The 12,682-nt window shown below is 36.5% G+C and overlaps 1 protein-coding gene across 5 annotated transcripts in view; it reads left to right on the top strand.

Annotated features, from left to right (window-relative positions):
• Positions 1 to 12,682, top strand: part of Tpk1 (thiamin pyrophosphokinase 1) — a 311,282-nt gene that overhangs the window by 141,067 nt on the left and 157,533 nt on the right. For all 5 annotated transcript variants that reach the window (XM_028776415.1, XM_028776416.1, XM_028776412.1 and 2 more), the window contains one exon: positions 12,159 to 12,254. In XM_028776415.1, the coding sequence (XP_028632248.1) occupies positions 12,159 to 12,254 (96 nt within the window). The remainder of the gene's footprint in view (positions 1 to 12,158; positions 12,255 to 12,682) is intronic.

Here is a 12,682-nt window from a genome sequence, read left to right as displayed (position 1 = left end):
AACCAACCAACCAACCAACCAACCAACCAACTAACCAACCAACCAACAGAAATCCAAACTCACTTTCGCAAAGAATTCATGCCAGTAACTTGAAGAACAGAAAGTCAGGTGTGGGTGAGGCCAAATCTTCATATTTCATTATTTTTATTCATTTTATAATGTAATCTTCACATACTTTGACTAAATGTTCTCAGCAGTGAGTTTAGAACAACTTGGGTCTGGTGTAGGGAATGTGCTAGGTATTGCCTTGGGCTCATGTTGGCTTATAAAGAATAGGACATACTAATATTTCTGAGAGTTAAGCGCAGCCTATTTTATTTTAAACCTGAAACATTTTTTTCATTGATAAGCTTTAGTTTAGGCATTAAGCTTAACAGTCTGTAATATTCTTTTGGATTGCCATGCTGTCTATTGAATGAACATTCTAGCAGATTGCTGCCTGCCTGACTGAAAGCCATTGACTATTCTGTTGTTGCAATTTTAAAAGCACCAGTACAAAACACGTATTTGGAGGAGAACCAAATCTTTCACCTCTAGCAACATTCTCTCACCCAGGCAGAGTATATGTACTGTTGGCATGCAGTGTCGTGACTATGTGGTACTCACGGTGCACAGGATGCAGCAGTGAACAAAACCAAGAGTCACCCTCCCTACACAAACAGTACCACTTAGTGGGAAGAGCCCAGAAGTAACACACAGAATGCTGACAGATGATAGGCCTGGTAGATAATCTGGAAATATTGAGCAGGGGGAAGGCATTCTAGAGGTACCACAATACAGTTTGCCCTGGTTGACCAAACGAAACCTAAGAAGTCCTATTATTAAATAACATGGTGCAGTGGGACAGCCTCTTGAAGATAAAGCTTTAACAAAGGGTCTAAGGAAGGATAGGAGTTAGTTATGAAGAACTTTCATGTGTCAAATGACCAGTTTAAGGACAACAACGACTTTCTGACATGAACACTCTTCTCTGCATAGTTCACAGAGGAATGTTATGATTAAGCCAATATGAAATGAGAAAAATCTGAAAAGTTATTAGGTTGGATTAGATTTGTAAATTAAGAATTTGTAGAAAAGAAATAAGAACATTTAATATGTATTTTTGATAAACACCTAAGAGCCCAATCTGCAGTTCCATTGGTGTTGAGGTATATGGTATGCTTAAGAGTGCCTGTGGCAATTTGAGGATTGTGAAATTTCTAGGAGGGTGAAGCATATAATTCAAGGAAGAAGAAATGGTTTTCACTTTGTTTCTCCATAGCAAATGCATAGGCCTTGTACACAACAGCATGCCCTTCATGATTTTCTTCTTGCCATGCTGAAGTGGCAGCTATGACATGGTAGTAATGACAGTGGTAGGGATCATAGTAATGCAAATGACAATGGCAGTGGCAGTGGCTGCAGAAGTGGTGGTGACAGCGGTGGTGGTGGTGGTGTGGTGGCAGTAGTGTGGCGGTAGTGGTGGTGGTGGCAGAGGTGACGGCTGTGGCGGTGGCAGTGGTGATAGCCATGATACTAATTGAACTGGGAATGATAGTTATGGTAGTCGTGTAGAAGTTGTGACGATGCTGGTCAGGATGTGGGGAGTGATGTAGGGATGTAATGGTAGTGGCTGCTGTTGGGATGTTTTTGCAGGTAGACATAGAGCTGTTGAGATGATGGTTTTCAGGAGGATCATAGGAGTGAAGAATCCCCAGCCACCTCTGGATATTGCTCTTTGTTTGAGCAACTGCTCTGCTGAGTTACCAACAAATACGTTTTCTTTGTGTTCTTTATACTTCCTATTTGTTTCTGCCTTTAATTTGCATATTTCTTTACATATTTGTTAGCTTATTAATTCAGCAGCTTTAGATAACTAATGTGTCCTAGTCAGTACTATTGTTGATGCTTTTTGCTTTACATTCATTTAATACCTCATACCTCATGGCATAAGTTTGCTTATAATTTTATATGAGTGATCTCTTGTGTAGAAACTTCATGAAATATTTATAGTTATTGTTGCCATTTTTCTAAGTTCTCTTTGATTCCAATGCATCTTAAACTATAGCTATTGTGGCATGATTTACCTCTTTCCTGAAACTTCATTACTTATTGTATGTTATATAAGTCTCTGAGTGAATCTACATATGATGATTACCTACATAGACATTTAAGAACATTACTTTGCTGTTGAGAGTAGGATCCATGCTATTTGAATGAAAAAAATATAAAAACTTGCTAGTATTGGTAAATTATTAGTCACCTCGACATAAATAATCTTGAGGAATTATTGTCTTTTTACAGGTATTGTACCCTCTTATTTAAAACTTTTCCTAATACTTAATTCTTTTCTTAATGACTTTTTCTTAATAAAATGCCTTGCTTAGACTGAATGTTATATTTAAGATATATTTTCACTTTACCTATTTTTTGTTGATAATATACCCTGTAGAATGTAGTTAGAATATAGTGGGTCTCCTTTCCCCATGGTTCCATTTTCTGTGTATTCAATTAGTCAAAGTCAGTTGAAGTCCCAACATACTAAATGAAAATCTCCAGAATTTTTTTAAGTCAGAGTTTTAAGTCACATACCATTTTTTGTAGCATCCCCAGGTCATAAAACATCTGCATCTGTTATGTATGGGCAGTGAATCATCCCTTTTTCCAATGTATCCACATTATACATTTTATCTACCGTTAGTGTCTCAGTTAGTTGCTGTCTCAGTTAGCAGGTCAACTGCCATGGTGGTCCTATGCAAACAACCCTCTTATAAGAGTCTAATTGATGGTTATCATACCTATGATGTTTACCTCTCTTGATCTCATCACATCTTACCACACTGGTGCCAGGTAGACATTGTGTCTTCTCATATTGTCCCAGTGAATTGAGAAAGACAAAAATTTAATGCTGCTGAAGTCTGTTTGTCAATGACCATACTCCTAATTTATCTTATGCTTAAGTTATCAAGCATTATTATACTTACGTATGGGTATCATGAGTGACCGTTCTCCAAGTCAAGTAGTCTCTGTCTTAAGGAGGTCAACTGTGCTCCCTTGTTCAAGATCACCATTGCTGTCTGGTGACAATGGTTTATACCCCTGAAGAGACTTATTAGTCACAAGATTCTTCCCTGAACATTCTGATGTCGCCTGCCATCTGTAATGTTGTGTGTGATCTGGTGGGAGGGCTAGAGTGTGTAGACGAGAGGAAGACAGGTGAAGGTCTTTCATTTCTCTTGCTCCATCCTTGGCAGCTGACCCACTGAAAATACTGAAATGCTCAAAAAGGGTGTTGCCTTCACCTGCCCTCCTCACTGTCTCCTGGAGCTGGAGATGCAGCCAGGGATCACGTCTTATCAGATCTAAGCACCTCCTGAAGCTGAGAGGGCCATTTTTGTTACTTGATATTCTGTCTTAAATGATTTAACAATCAGAATGACTGCATTGCATATGATAAAATACGACTCTAGGCAATGTTCCTAATTTTATGTGATGCCATAGTGTACAACTAAGATCAGATATAAGGTAATGAATGGTGATGTATTCCAACTTGACATAATAATGTACTAGATGTTTAGTATCATTGTTCAGATTTCAAGTGTAATATTCATAAATTCTCTGTCACATTCATGCTGGCGAGGATGTGGAGCAAGGGGAATTCTTCTCTATTGGGAGTGCAAACCTATATGGCCTGCAGAGCTAGTAAAGAAATCAATATGGTGTTTCCTTAAAAATCTGGGCATCTATCTACCTCAAGACCCAGCTATACCACTCTTGGCCATATACCCAAAGGATGCTCCATCCTACCACAAGGACCCTTGCTCATCTATGTTCATTGTAGCTTTCTTCATAATACTCAGAAACCAGAAGGAACTTAGATATCTCTCAAAGAATGAGTAAAGATGTGGTTCATTTACAAAGTGGAGTATTACTTAGCAGTTAAAAACCATGACATCATGAAATTTACAGGCAAATGGATGCAAAAAAACAATCATCCTGTGAGATTTGTATTCTTAAGTTCTTAAGTAAATGATAATCAAGCTACAATCTACAGACCCAGAAACTTTAGGTAGAGAAGAGGGCTTGAGGCCGAAGGGAGAACACATGGATCTCCCTGGGAAGGCAAAATAGAATAAATTTTGCTTGTGGATTGCTGGTGGATGAGGACAGGAGGCAGCAGTGATGGAGGGAGACAGTGTAAGGAGAGCCAGCTGGAATGGCAGAGATTTGTGGGAGTGGGATGGGAACCTAGTGCAGTGGAAACTTCCTGGAATCTGTGATGACTCTAGCAAAGGCTCCTCATAATGGAGGATCAAGAGTCTGGTCATCTTTTGTAGGCATCCAAGGCTTCCAGTCATGGGGCTGAGTCCCATTTTGTTCAGTTTTTGGCCAAGTGGTGTGCCCAATAGAGATCCTTAACACCCTAGGGTGAAGCTAGAAGAGAAGCTTACTCTCTGAAAACTGATTGGCATGGGAGAGGTGTTGCCAAGGACAATAACCATACTGCTCATTGAACATAGAGAGGTCAAGCTGGTGCCTGCATGGAGCCTTGACCCGTACATTCTAGTCTCTGGAGTGAGAAGATACTCTGAAGGTCACAGAAAGAGAAACCTGGACACTAACCCAGCCACAACACCTTCCACCTTCAATCTCTAATGTCTGCAAGATGTCCTAGAATAATGGAGGAGCAAGACTAGTTAGAATGACTAAGCATTGTTTGTTTTAACGTGAGGCCCAGCTATGATAGAGGGGACCATGCCATGCTTTACGTTGCCTGGATGCTGAATGGCCAGGAAGTAGAGACTGGAGAGCCCAGACACCTAGAGTAGAAACAAACGTACCTGACCAAAAAAAAAAAAAAAAAAAAAGAAAAAAAAAAAAAAAGAAAAAGAAAGAAAAAAGAAAAAAAGAAATCAAGAAACGAGTCCTAATGATGTCCACCACTATCAGAGAGGCTTCCTCTGGCAGCAGATGGGAATGGGTGCGGAGACCTAGAAACATTTTGTGATGAGAGAGTCTAAACTGAAGTTTACATATGGTTCTTGCATAGGGGACTGGGGAACCTAGACAAGGAGGAGGAGGAAAGATTGTAGGAGTCAGGATACAGGACACCAAGAGGGCACAGCCCACCAAATCAACTAAGCATGCTTCTCCCTCGTACGAGCCTGAGGAGATTGGAACAGCAAGCAAAGGACCTGCAGGTCCTCTGCATCCATGTTATGGCGTTAGCTAGGTGTTTTTGTATCTCCGACTCTTTTGCGTGCTCTTGACACTGTTTTCCTCCTATTGAGTTGCTTTGTCTTGCTTTGATCTGGGGACTGTTGCCTTATCTCATTGTATTTTGTTTTCTTCTGTTTCATTGTCCTCTCTTAGCAGCTTTCTCTTTCCTGAAGAAGAAATGTTGGGGGGACTTGATCTAGGGGAGATAGGAGGTAGACAGTAACTGGGAGGAGTGGAAGGAGAGGAAACAGATGTACTAAATGAGAGAAAAATCTATTTTCAATTAAAAGAAAATAGAAAAATCAATAAAATAATTCTTGTCACTGTAGGATTGTACTATTTTAGTAGGAAGGATAGAAGAAGGCTGAGTTTGGTCAGTATGGATTGCTTTAGCCACCAAAACTGCAAAAATTAACCAACTCTTTTACTCTTATTTAGTAAGAAATGATAGCTAACTTCAGTACACTTATATGAAATATGAAGACTTATAAAATAATAAATGTAATCTAATTAGCACCCAACTGAAGTTGGTTTGCGTATAAAAAAAATCAAGGTAGCTTTGTTTCATTTCTAAATCTAACACATTTTTAATGCCTTACATTTATTTGTATTTTAACCAAAAGTGTTAATTATATATAATAATTAGTATAACTAGTTCCCATAAACATAGTTGGGTTCTGCATTCAGGGATCAAACAATCAAGAATTGAAATTAGTTCAGAAGAAAAGAATTACTTCCATAAAGAACACATACAAACTTTGACGTTATCTTACACTAAGATATTCTGCATAGTAGTCACTTAGGTGAGATGTTGTATGAAGTATTTTGGGAAATAGACATGGTTTCATAGGGTATGCATAGGCCATATTCTACTGTTCCTCCATTCTATATATGAGACATGAACCTCATGGCTTTGGTGTCCACAGTGCTCTAGAACAGTTCCCTGTGAGTCATATGCAGTTGCACATTGGTGTGTCTTTACCTCAAAACATAACTTATATCTGTGCTTCTACGTGTGTAAAATGTTCATTCTTCTTAACTCTCAAAATGTCAGTGTTTGATTATGCCACCATTTTATTTTTGTTCATGTGACATGCAGGAAATATGTATCAATGCGATTTTTGTTTGCATTTTTCTGACTGATAAAAGTCATATCTTTCTATGTCATTTACTTATGTGACATGTTTCCTGTTCTCTAACATGTTCACTAAATTACTTTTTTATTTTTCATGTTATTACTTACATCATTAGAAGGCCCTTCTTCTGGATAGTAAACCCTTTGTAGGTAGAAAGTGTCTCCTGATATGTGGAAGTTTTCTTTCTCACATTGGGTTGTTTCTTAATTATTACTTCCGAATAGAATTTGTATTTTTTTTCATTTAAAAAAATCACCCACCCTAACGTCTGAGCATTTTTCTTACCTCTCAAAATGTCAGAGTTCAATCATGCCCCCATTTTATTCTTATCTAATTCTTATCTGTGGTTCAGTTTCCAAATGTTCACCTGTATGTATTTCCTTTTTCTCCCCAGTTCTTCTAAGCTGTTCAGCTTGCAGCTGCCATCACATGTTCCTGAGTGTCAGTTAGGTTCCTAGAAGATAGTTGTGAGCCATACAGATGGCTTCCATTGTCCTGGTGCTGCTCGTCTTCCAGTGTTTGAGTTTAAACCTAACATTTGGTTTTTAATTACTTTAAATCTGAAGAAGGGCAAGTTCAGTCATCTTGCTTCAAGTTTCTTTGTTTGTCTTGGTTCTTCATTGTTTTGGATGAGTTTTATGATAATATTTTCAAATTTCATATACAGTATCATTGACTGGATAGATAGCATTTGTTACTTTCCTAAGCCTGGGGGTCTTTGCTTCTTTTTATGTCACTTTCTATGTCTTTGTCTCTATTGAGAGAGAGAGAGAGAGAGAGAGAGAGAGAGAGAGAGAGAGAGAGAGAGAGAGAGAGAGAGAGATTTTAAGTAATGTAGGCCTTTAAGGTAATTTTTGCATATATCAATTATATATAACTATATATCAATGATAAAATATAATATCAATTTATATGTACATATTATAAAATGTAAGCTACTTTTTGTGAAGAATTTTTCAAAATGTCTCCTTGGCTTCTGATCTCGTGATGCTGCTTTGAAACTATCACAGTGAAGAGATCCAAGCCTGAGATCCAAGCCTGCAGGAAGGGCTGTTTTGATATTAGTGAAGACATCTTTATTTCTCAAGTACGGGACTTTCTGATAAAGTTACTTTATAGAGAATGTGGCAAAGTACAACAGCTAAAATACTATTCCAGATGTCCAAACTACCTGCCAAAAGAAAAAATGTGATTTACGAATGAACTGAAAACAATTTTTCAGGCATGTATTAAACATAAGCAAGCATTTATAGGATTTTTTTCTGAATGGCAAGAGGAAGATGAGGAAATCATCTGTTTTTCTTTCTCACGAGTAATCAAGTATAATTCTCATGGTACTAATATTCATGTTTTATTTCTGCTGGACTGTGTTCTTAGTATCTAGAACATATGATCATGATAATAATTGTAGATTTTATTTTTCAGTGTTTAGCACTGGTTTTTGTTCGTGGTAAGCATTTTAGAGGTGAGCTATTAACACCCTGCCCTCTGAGAATGCACAGCATTATTTAACAGATCTGAAGACATTTAATAAGCCCTAAATAGTAATTATATGGTAACTTATACTTAAGTTTATGTAACTTTTTCTCATTTGTATTTCTGGGTTATAGATGCTTGATAAATGAGATTATTGTCAACTCAGAGAAGCTAGAACACAGTTTTTACAGTGGTTGCTCTTTCTTCCTTCTCGCTTCTCCCTCTAGTGTTTGTGCTCTACAAGAGTCCATGTCGGTACTGTGGCTCTACATCTTCAAAAGGTTATTTTTAGGTTAGAACAAAATCAGGATAACCTTGCATCAACATATACTGAACTTTGTGGCATGAGCCCAGGTGTTTTTGTTTTTAGTCACTGTGAACTACAATTAATCAAATATAATATTAGAAAAAATCACAATCCAGCTTGAGAAATTATCCTATTCATAGAGAGAACTTAGTAGAATTAAGTTATGTAAGTATCTACTTGTTAAATGACAAAAAATCAAATACAAGTATATGCAGTGTGAAATTGGAGCCACCTGCTGGCTCATAAAATAGTAATACTTTCTGGTTTTAAGAGGCCCTGCTTTTTATGAAACTATGAAAAACCAATGATAATGCAATTTTTACCACGCAGAAGTACTTTAAGACAATGCAAGGTCATTGTAGTTTTAAACTTGTGGGTTTTTCAGTGTGTTTCTAGTTAAAATGCGTGTATTACTACAAGAAAACTAATCTTGCAGACTACTAATTAGAAACTTAAGTCCTTCTAATTCTAAACACCATGGCCTTTTCTTCTAACTTTAGAGGCAGAGGGTGTCATGAGTGCTTTAAGTTTTTTATAAAGAAAAATATCAAATCAGTGAAAACTGTTCAAGGGCCTAGTGCTTCTGACTCTGTCAAATTAGCTTTTTTTAGCATGTTAAATATCTCTCTGTCTAATATAAAGATGTAATGATTGGTGGATAACCTGTCTAAGTACCATCTTATTCTTTGCTGTCTCCTTCTCTTTTACTAGATTTACTTCTTTAAAAACTTTTTTAATATATCTTCTGTATACAATGTAGTTTCATCACACTCATTTCTTAGGATCTACGTCCAGATGCTTCCACATTCCCCCCAAATATCCCCCTCCCTATTTTATATCCTCTTATCTCCCACCATTTACAGCTTGCATTCAACTTTCTGATGTGTTGGATGCCTAGACTGCAGGATGGAGGTTTTTCAGCGTAGATGCAGCTCAGATCATCCAAGTCTTGTGTCTTCAGTTGCCTTGCTTTGTCTCAAATTTGTGGTCTCCTTTTTAAATGATTGTTCCCATATTTATATACATTAGTGTATATAAATACACTATTTATTCTTAAATATATCACTATATATATATATATATATACACACACACACACATTTTATATTGATATTTGTGATATAAGTATGGCATATATATATGTATGTATGTATGTATATATATATACACACACATATATATGTGTATATAAATATATGTCTTCCAGACTGACCACTTGGTATTGGATAACTAGTTTGGGGTAGTTTCCCTGGAGAAGATTATTTCTTCTGCTCTCAGTATTCCCCATAATTCTTTGTCTAAGATTGAGGTCCCTTGAGCTTTCTGTTTTCCATATTAATATGTCCATTGGTGTCATCATTGTTTGGGCCTTGTTAAGGCAGTGATATTTATGAAATTTGATGGGTGTAGCTTTGCTGACCTTTCTAGGAGACAGGAGACACATGTCACAACAAGCTTCATGTTTCTCTTACTCTTAAAATACTTTCTTCTCAGTTTAAGATGGCATTCAACATTCAGTGCTCAGATATGTAGTAAGTACTGTAGGCCTATGGGGAAAATGTGTAGATATTTTTAAACATTTTGCCGTAATTGCACAACTTTTGCATTTTTACCTGTTGGCATTGTTTCTTGTAATAAAACCTTTTCTGATTGAAAACTGCCAGTGTTGTAAACTGATCTGAAGAATGAATTTTGAAAATTAAAATTTGGTGAAAATCAAAAAAAAATACTTTCTTCTCTTCTGCAGAACCTGTACAGGAGTCAGGAGTTCTGAATTTGGGTGTGCTGGTGGTGGTGGTGATGTGTGTGTGTGCGTGTGTGTGTGAATGCACACACACATATATACGTATCAGTCAGTACTAGCTACCATGCAATCTCTTGTTCTCTGCATTTTGATCAGTTACAGACTCTAATGGTTTCTGTCTGTTACAAAGGGAAGTTTCTTTGATATGAGGTGAAAACTACACTTATCTGTGTATATATTGGTAAATATTTAGAATATAATTAGGAATTATGCTGACTTAGTGAAGTGGTTTATCTTCAAGATGCGTGACTTCACTAGTGCTGGGTAATTCTCTGTTTTCAACTTGCAGAGATGCCATTTTTTAATTTAAGTATCATTCTCATTGAACATATTCAAGAAATATTATAAGGGTTTTTTGCTTCCAGAAAGTGAAAAATATGTCCCTTCATGGGAATGATCACGATGTTTCTACCTATCCACCACCACCACCCTTCTTTTATTACTATACAGCTGACTAAAAATCATCAGGACAATTGTGGTCTCTCAATCTGTAAATATTTTCAGTGTTTCTAGATTCTGTTCTGTCCAAGAATCTTCTCTGTGGCTGTCTGCTGGTTCTGTGAAGATAACTGGGAGGGTACACTCATCTGTGAATCATGTATTGCTGTTTGAAGTTGCCTATTCAGGTTTATTTTCTTTTATGAAGTTGTTTTGTTGTCACAATTTTAAAATGAAAGACAAAAATCTCAGTTGGTAAATATGGTATGTTTAGCAAGAAGACACTCCCCCAGCCTATTGTCGATACACATTTCTATAAAAGTCTATAAATTTGTCTATATTTTATATATTTTGTATGTAATATATTCATTTGCTGCATGGAATATTTATTAGACATTTATTATTTGGGAAAATATTTATTTATTATGCCCTTCTATATAGCAGACAGGTGCCAAAATTGGAAATAGTACAGAAAGAAACCCAATTCCTACTCTCAGAGAGCTCTCCATATCATGGTAGTTGATGGCAACCTTATCTGTCATTCTTTTAATATCCCTAAGTGACTTGCATATGTCTTTCTTTTTAAGACTGTTAACTTTAGATCAGTTGCTTCTTCATGCCCTTGCTTGATGATTATAGCAAATTTCAATATTCTTTTAGGATCAGGAAATTATGTCTTTGATCTTGTAAAGATGACATATATGCCTTTTAGAGCATCATATATTTCTGAATAGCGAGAAATTAATTCTTTCACTGGTCAGTCCATTGTGAGGAAGTCATAAATGAATGAAGCACAGGTTGAGCTTGACATATTTAAAGAGACCTTGAGGTAAAAGAAGAAGCCTTAAATCTACCGAGGATGGTTTCTAGAATAATTTAGGAGTCCATATGGGTGTTTTGTATCCTTGAAAACTCTTTGAATGGCAACTCTTATACACTAGATTATGTTTAATTTTCCCTTACTCAGCTCCTTGTCAGAGTTCAAGAATTGTTTCACTTCTGAATTAAGAAGTATGGACTCCCACCCTGGTCTGATTTTATACACCTTTGTCTCTGTATGACACTGGAAAAGAAGATGTCATTTTAAAGACACAGATTCTCTAGCCATCTAAGTTCACAAGAGATGGTAAACTGCGTTCTCCTGCCTTTGTCTTTAGCCTGGGCTTAGGTGTCTTACAGATGGTGAGATGTTATAAAGAAAGCAAAGAAGTTATAACTTCACCCCATTATGTCTCAAAGATAATTCATATGTGCATGCTGGAAGCTCTTTCTGCTGCTACTGCTCACATGAGTGAGACTATAAAGGAATCTTACAAGACAGATTGTACTAAAGTATAAAATGTAATCACCACTGGTTAAATATTAATTCTAGTTTTTTCCATTCATGTAACTGAAGTGATGTAGTCTGCTTAAATAAATTAGAGTTTTTAAAGAAATACTTTCATTTTAATTCAGGTAATTTTACTGTGAGTAAAATTGATTATACTAGTATAAAATTCTTATGTTAATCTTGAATGTTATCACATCAGTATCTCTGAAGGACAGATTACATGTTAAAATATGTACTTTCCTTAGGGAAAATGATTGACATAATTATCTCATAATTGTAACTTCATTCTTGATGTGTCTCTTTATGTGAAAGAAAAAAGATACAAAGATAAGGATGCTGATTCTAATGAGGAGGTAGTACTGACCGCCTAGGATTTATCTAATGACAGGCTGTCTTTACTTTCAGAGCTTGCCCTTTGATCATGCACTGAAATCTTAATTCTCAACATTCTCTGTCTTCAACACATAGGGCTGTGATCTTATTTCAACTCCTGACCAAGACCACACTGACTTTACCAAGTGTCTTCAAGTTCTCCAAAGGAAGATAGAAGAAAAAGAACTTCAGGTAAGATCTGTGCCTACCAAAGGGAGGCTCCAATAGTTGAGATGCAAACGAGCCCATGTAGTTATTTACTCTCGTGTTGTTATTTGTAAACTTCCCTTTTTGCATATCACATAAATCTGGACTGAGCTGCAAATACATTACTGAGGGTGCATAGATAGAGCACAAACACTGATGACTTTGAGTGGCATGGCGTAAACAGGTGACCCAAACAGGTTTCTATGCCATACCAAATTGATAATTGAATCATCATTTTCATACATTGTTGACAAGTAGAGCCACTTGTTTTGAAATATTTCTGTTTAACTGTTGTGTATTTTATATGGAAAACAAATATTGCCTTGATTTGGCCCATGAGCCATCACTGCAAAGTATATGTAAAGAAACTAAATATCACCTTTATTATTTATTATCTAGAAAAGGTATCTACT

The sequence above is a fragment of the Grammomys surdaster genome, unplaced genomic scaffold, assembly GCF_004785775.1.
Source record: "Grammomys surdaster isolate TR1022 unplaced genomic scaffold, NIH_TR_1.0 269, whole genome shotgun sequence".
Taxonomy (NCBI): domain Eukaryota; kingdom Metazoa; phylum Chordata; class Mammalia; order Rodentia; family Muridae; genus Grammomys; species Grammomys surdaster.
Note: the sequence above shows the minus strand (reverse complement) of the source record. Positions and strands in the feature narration are given on the sequence as shown.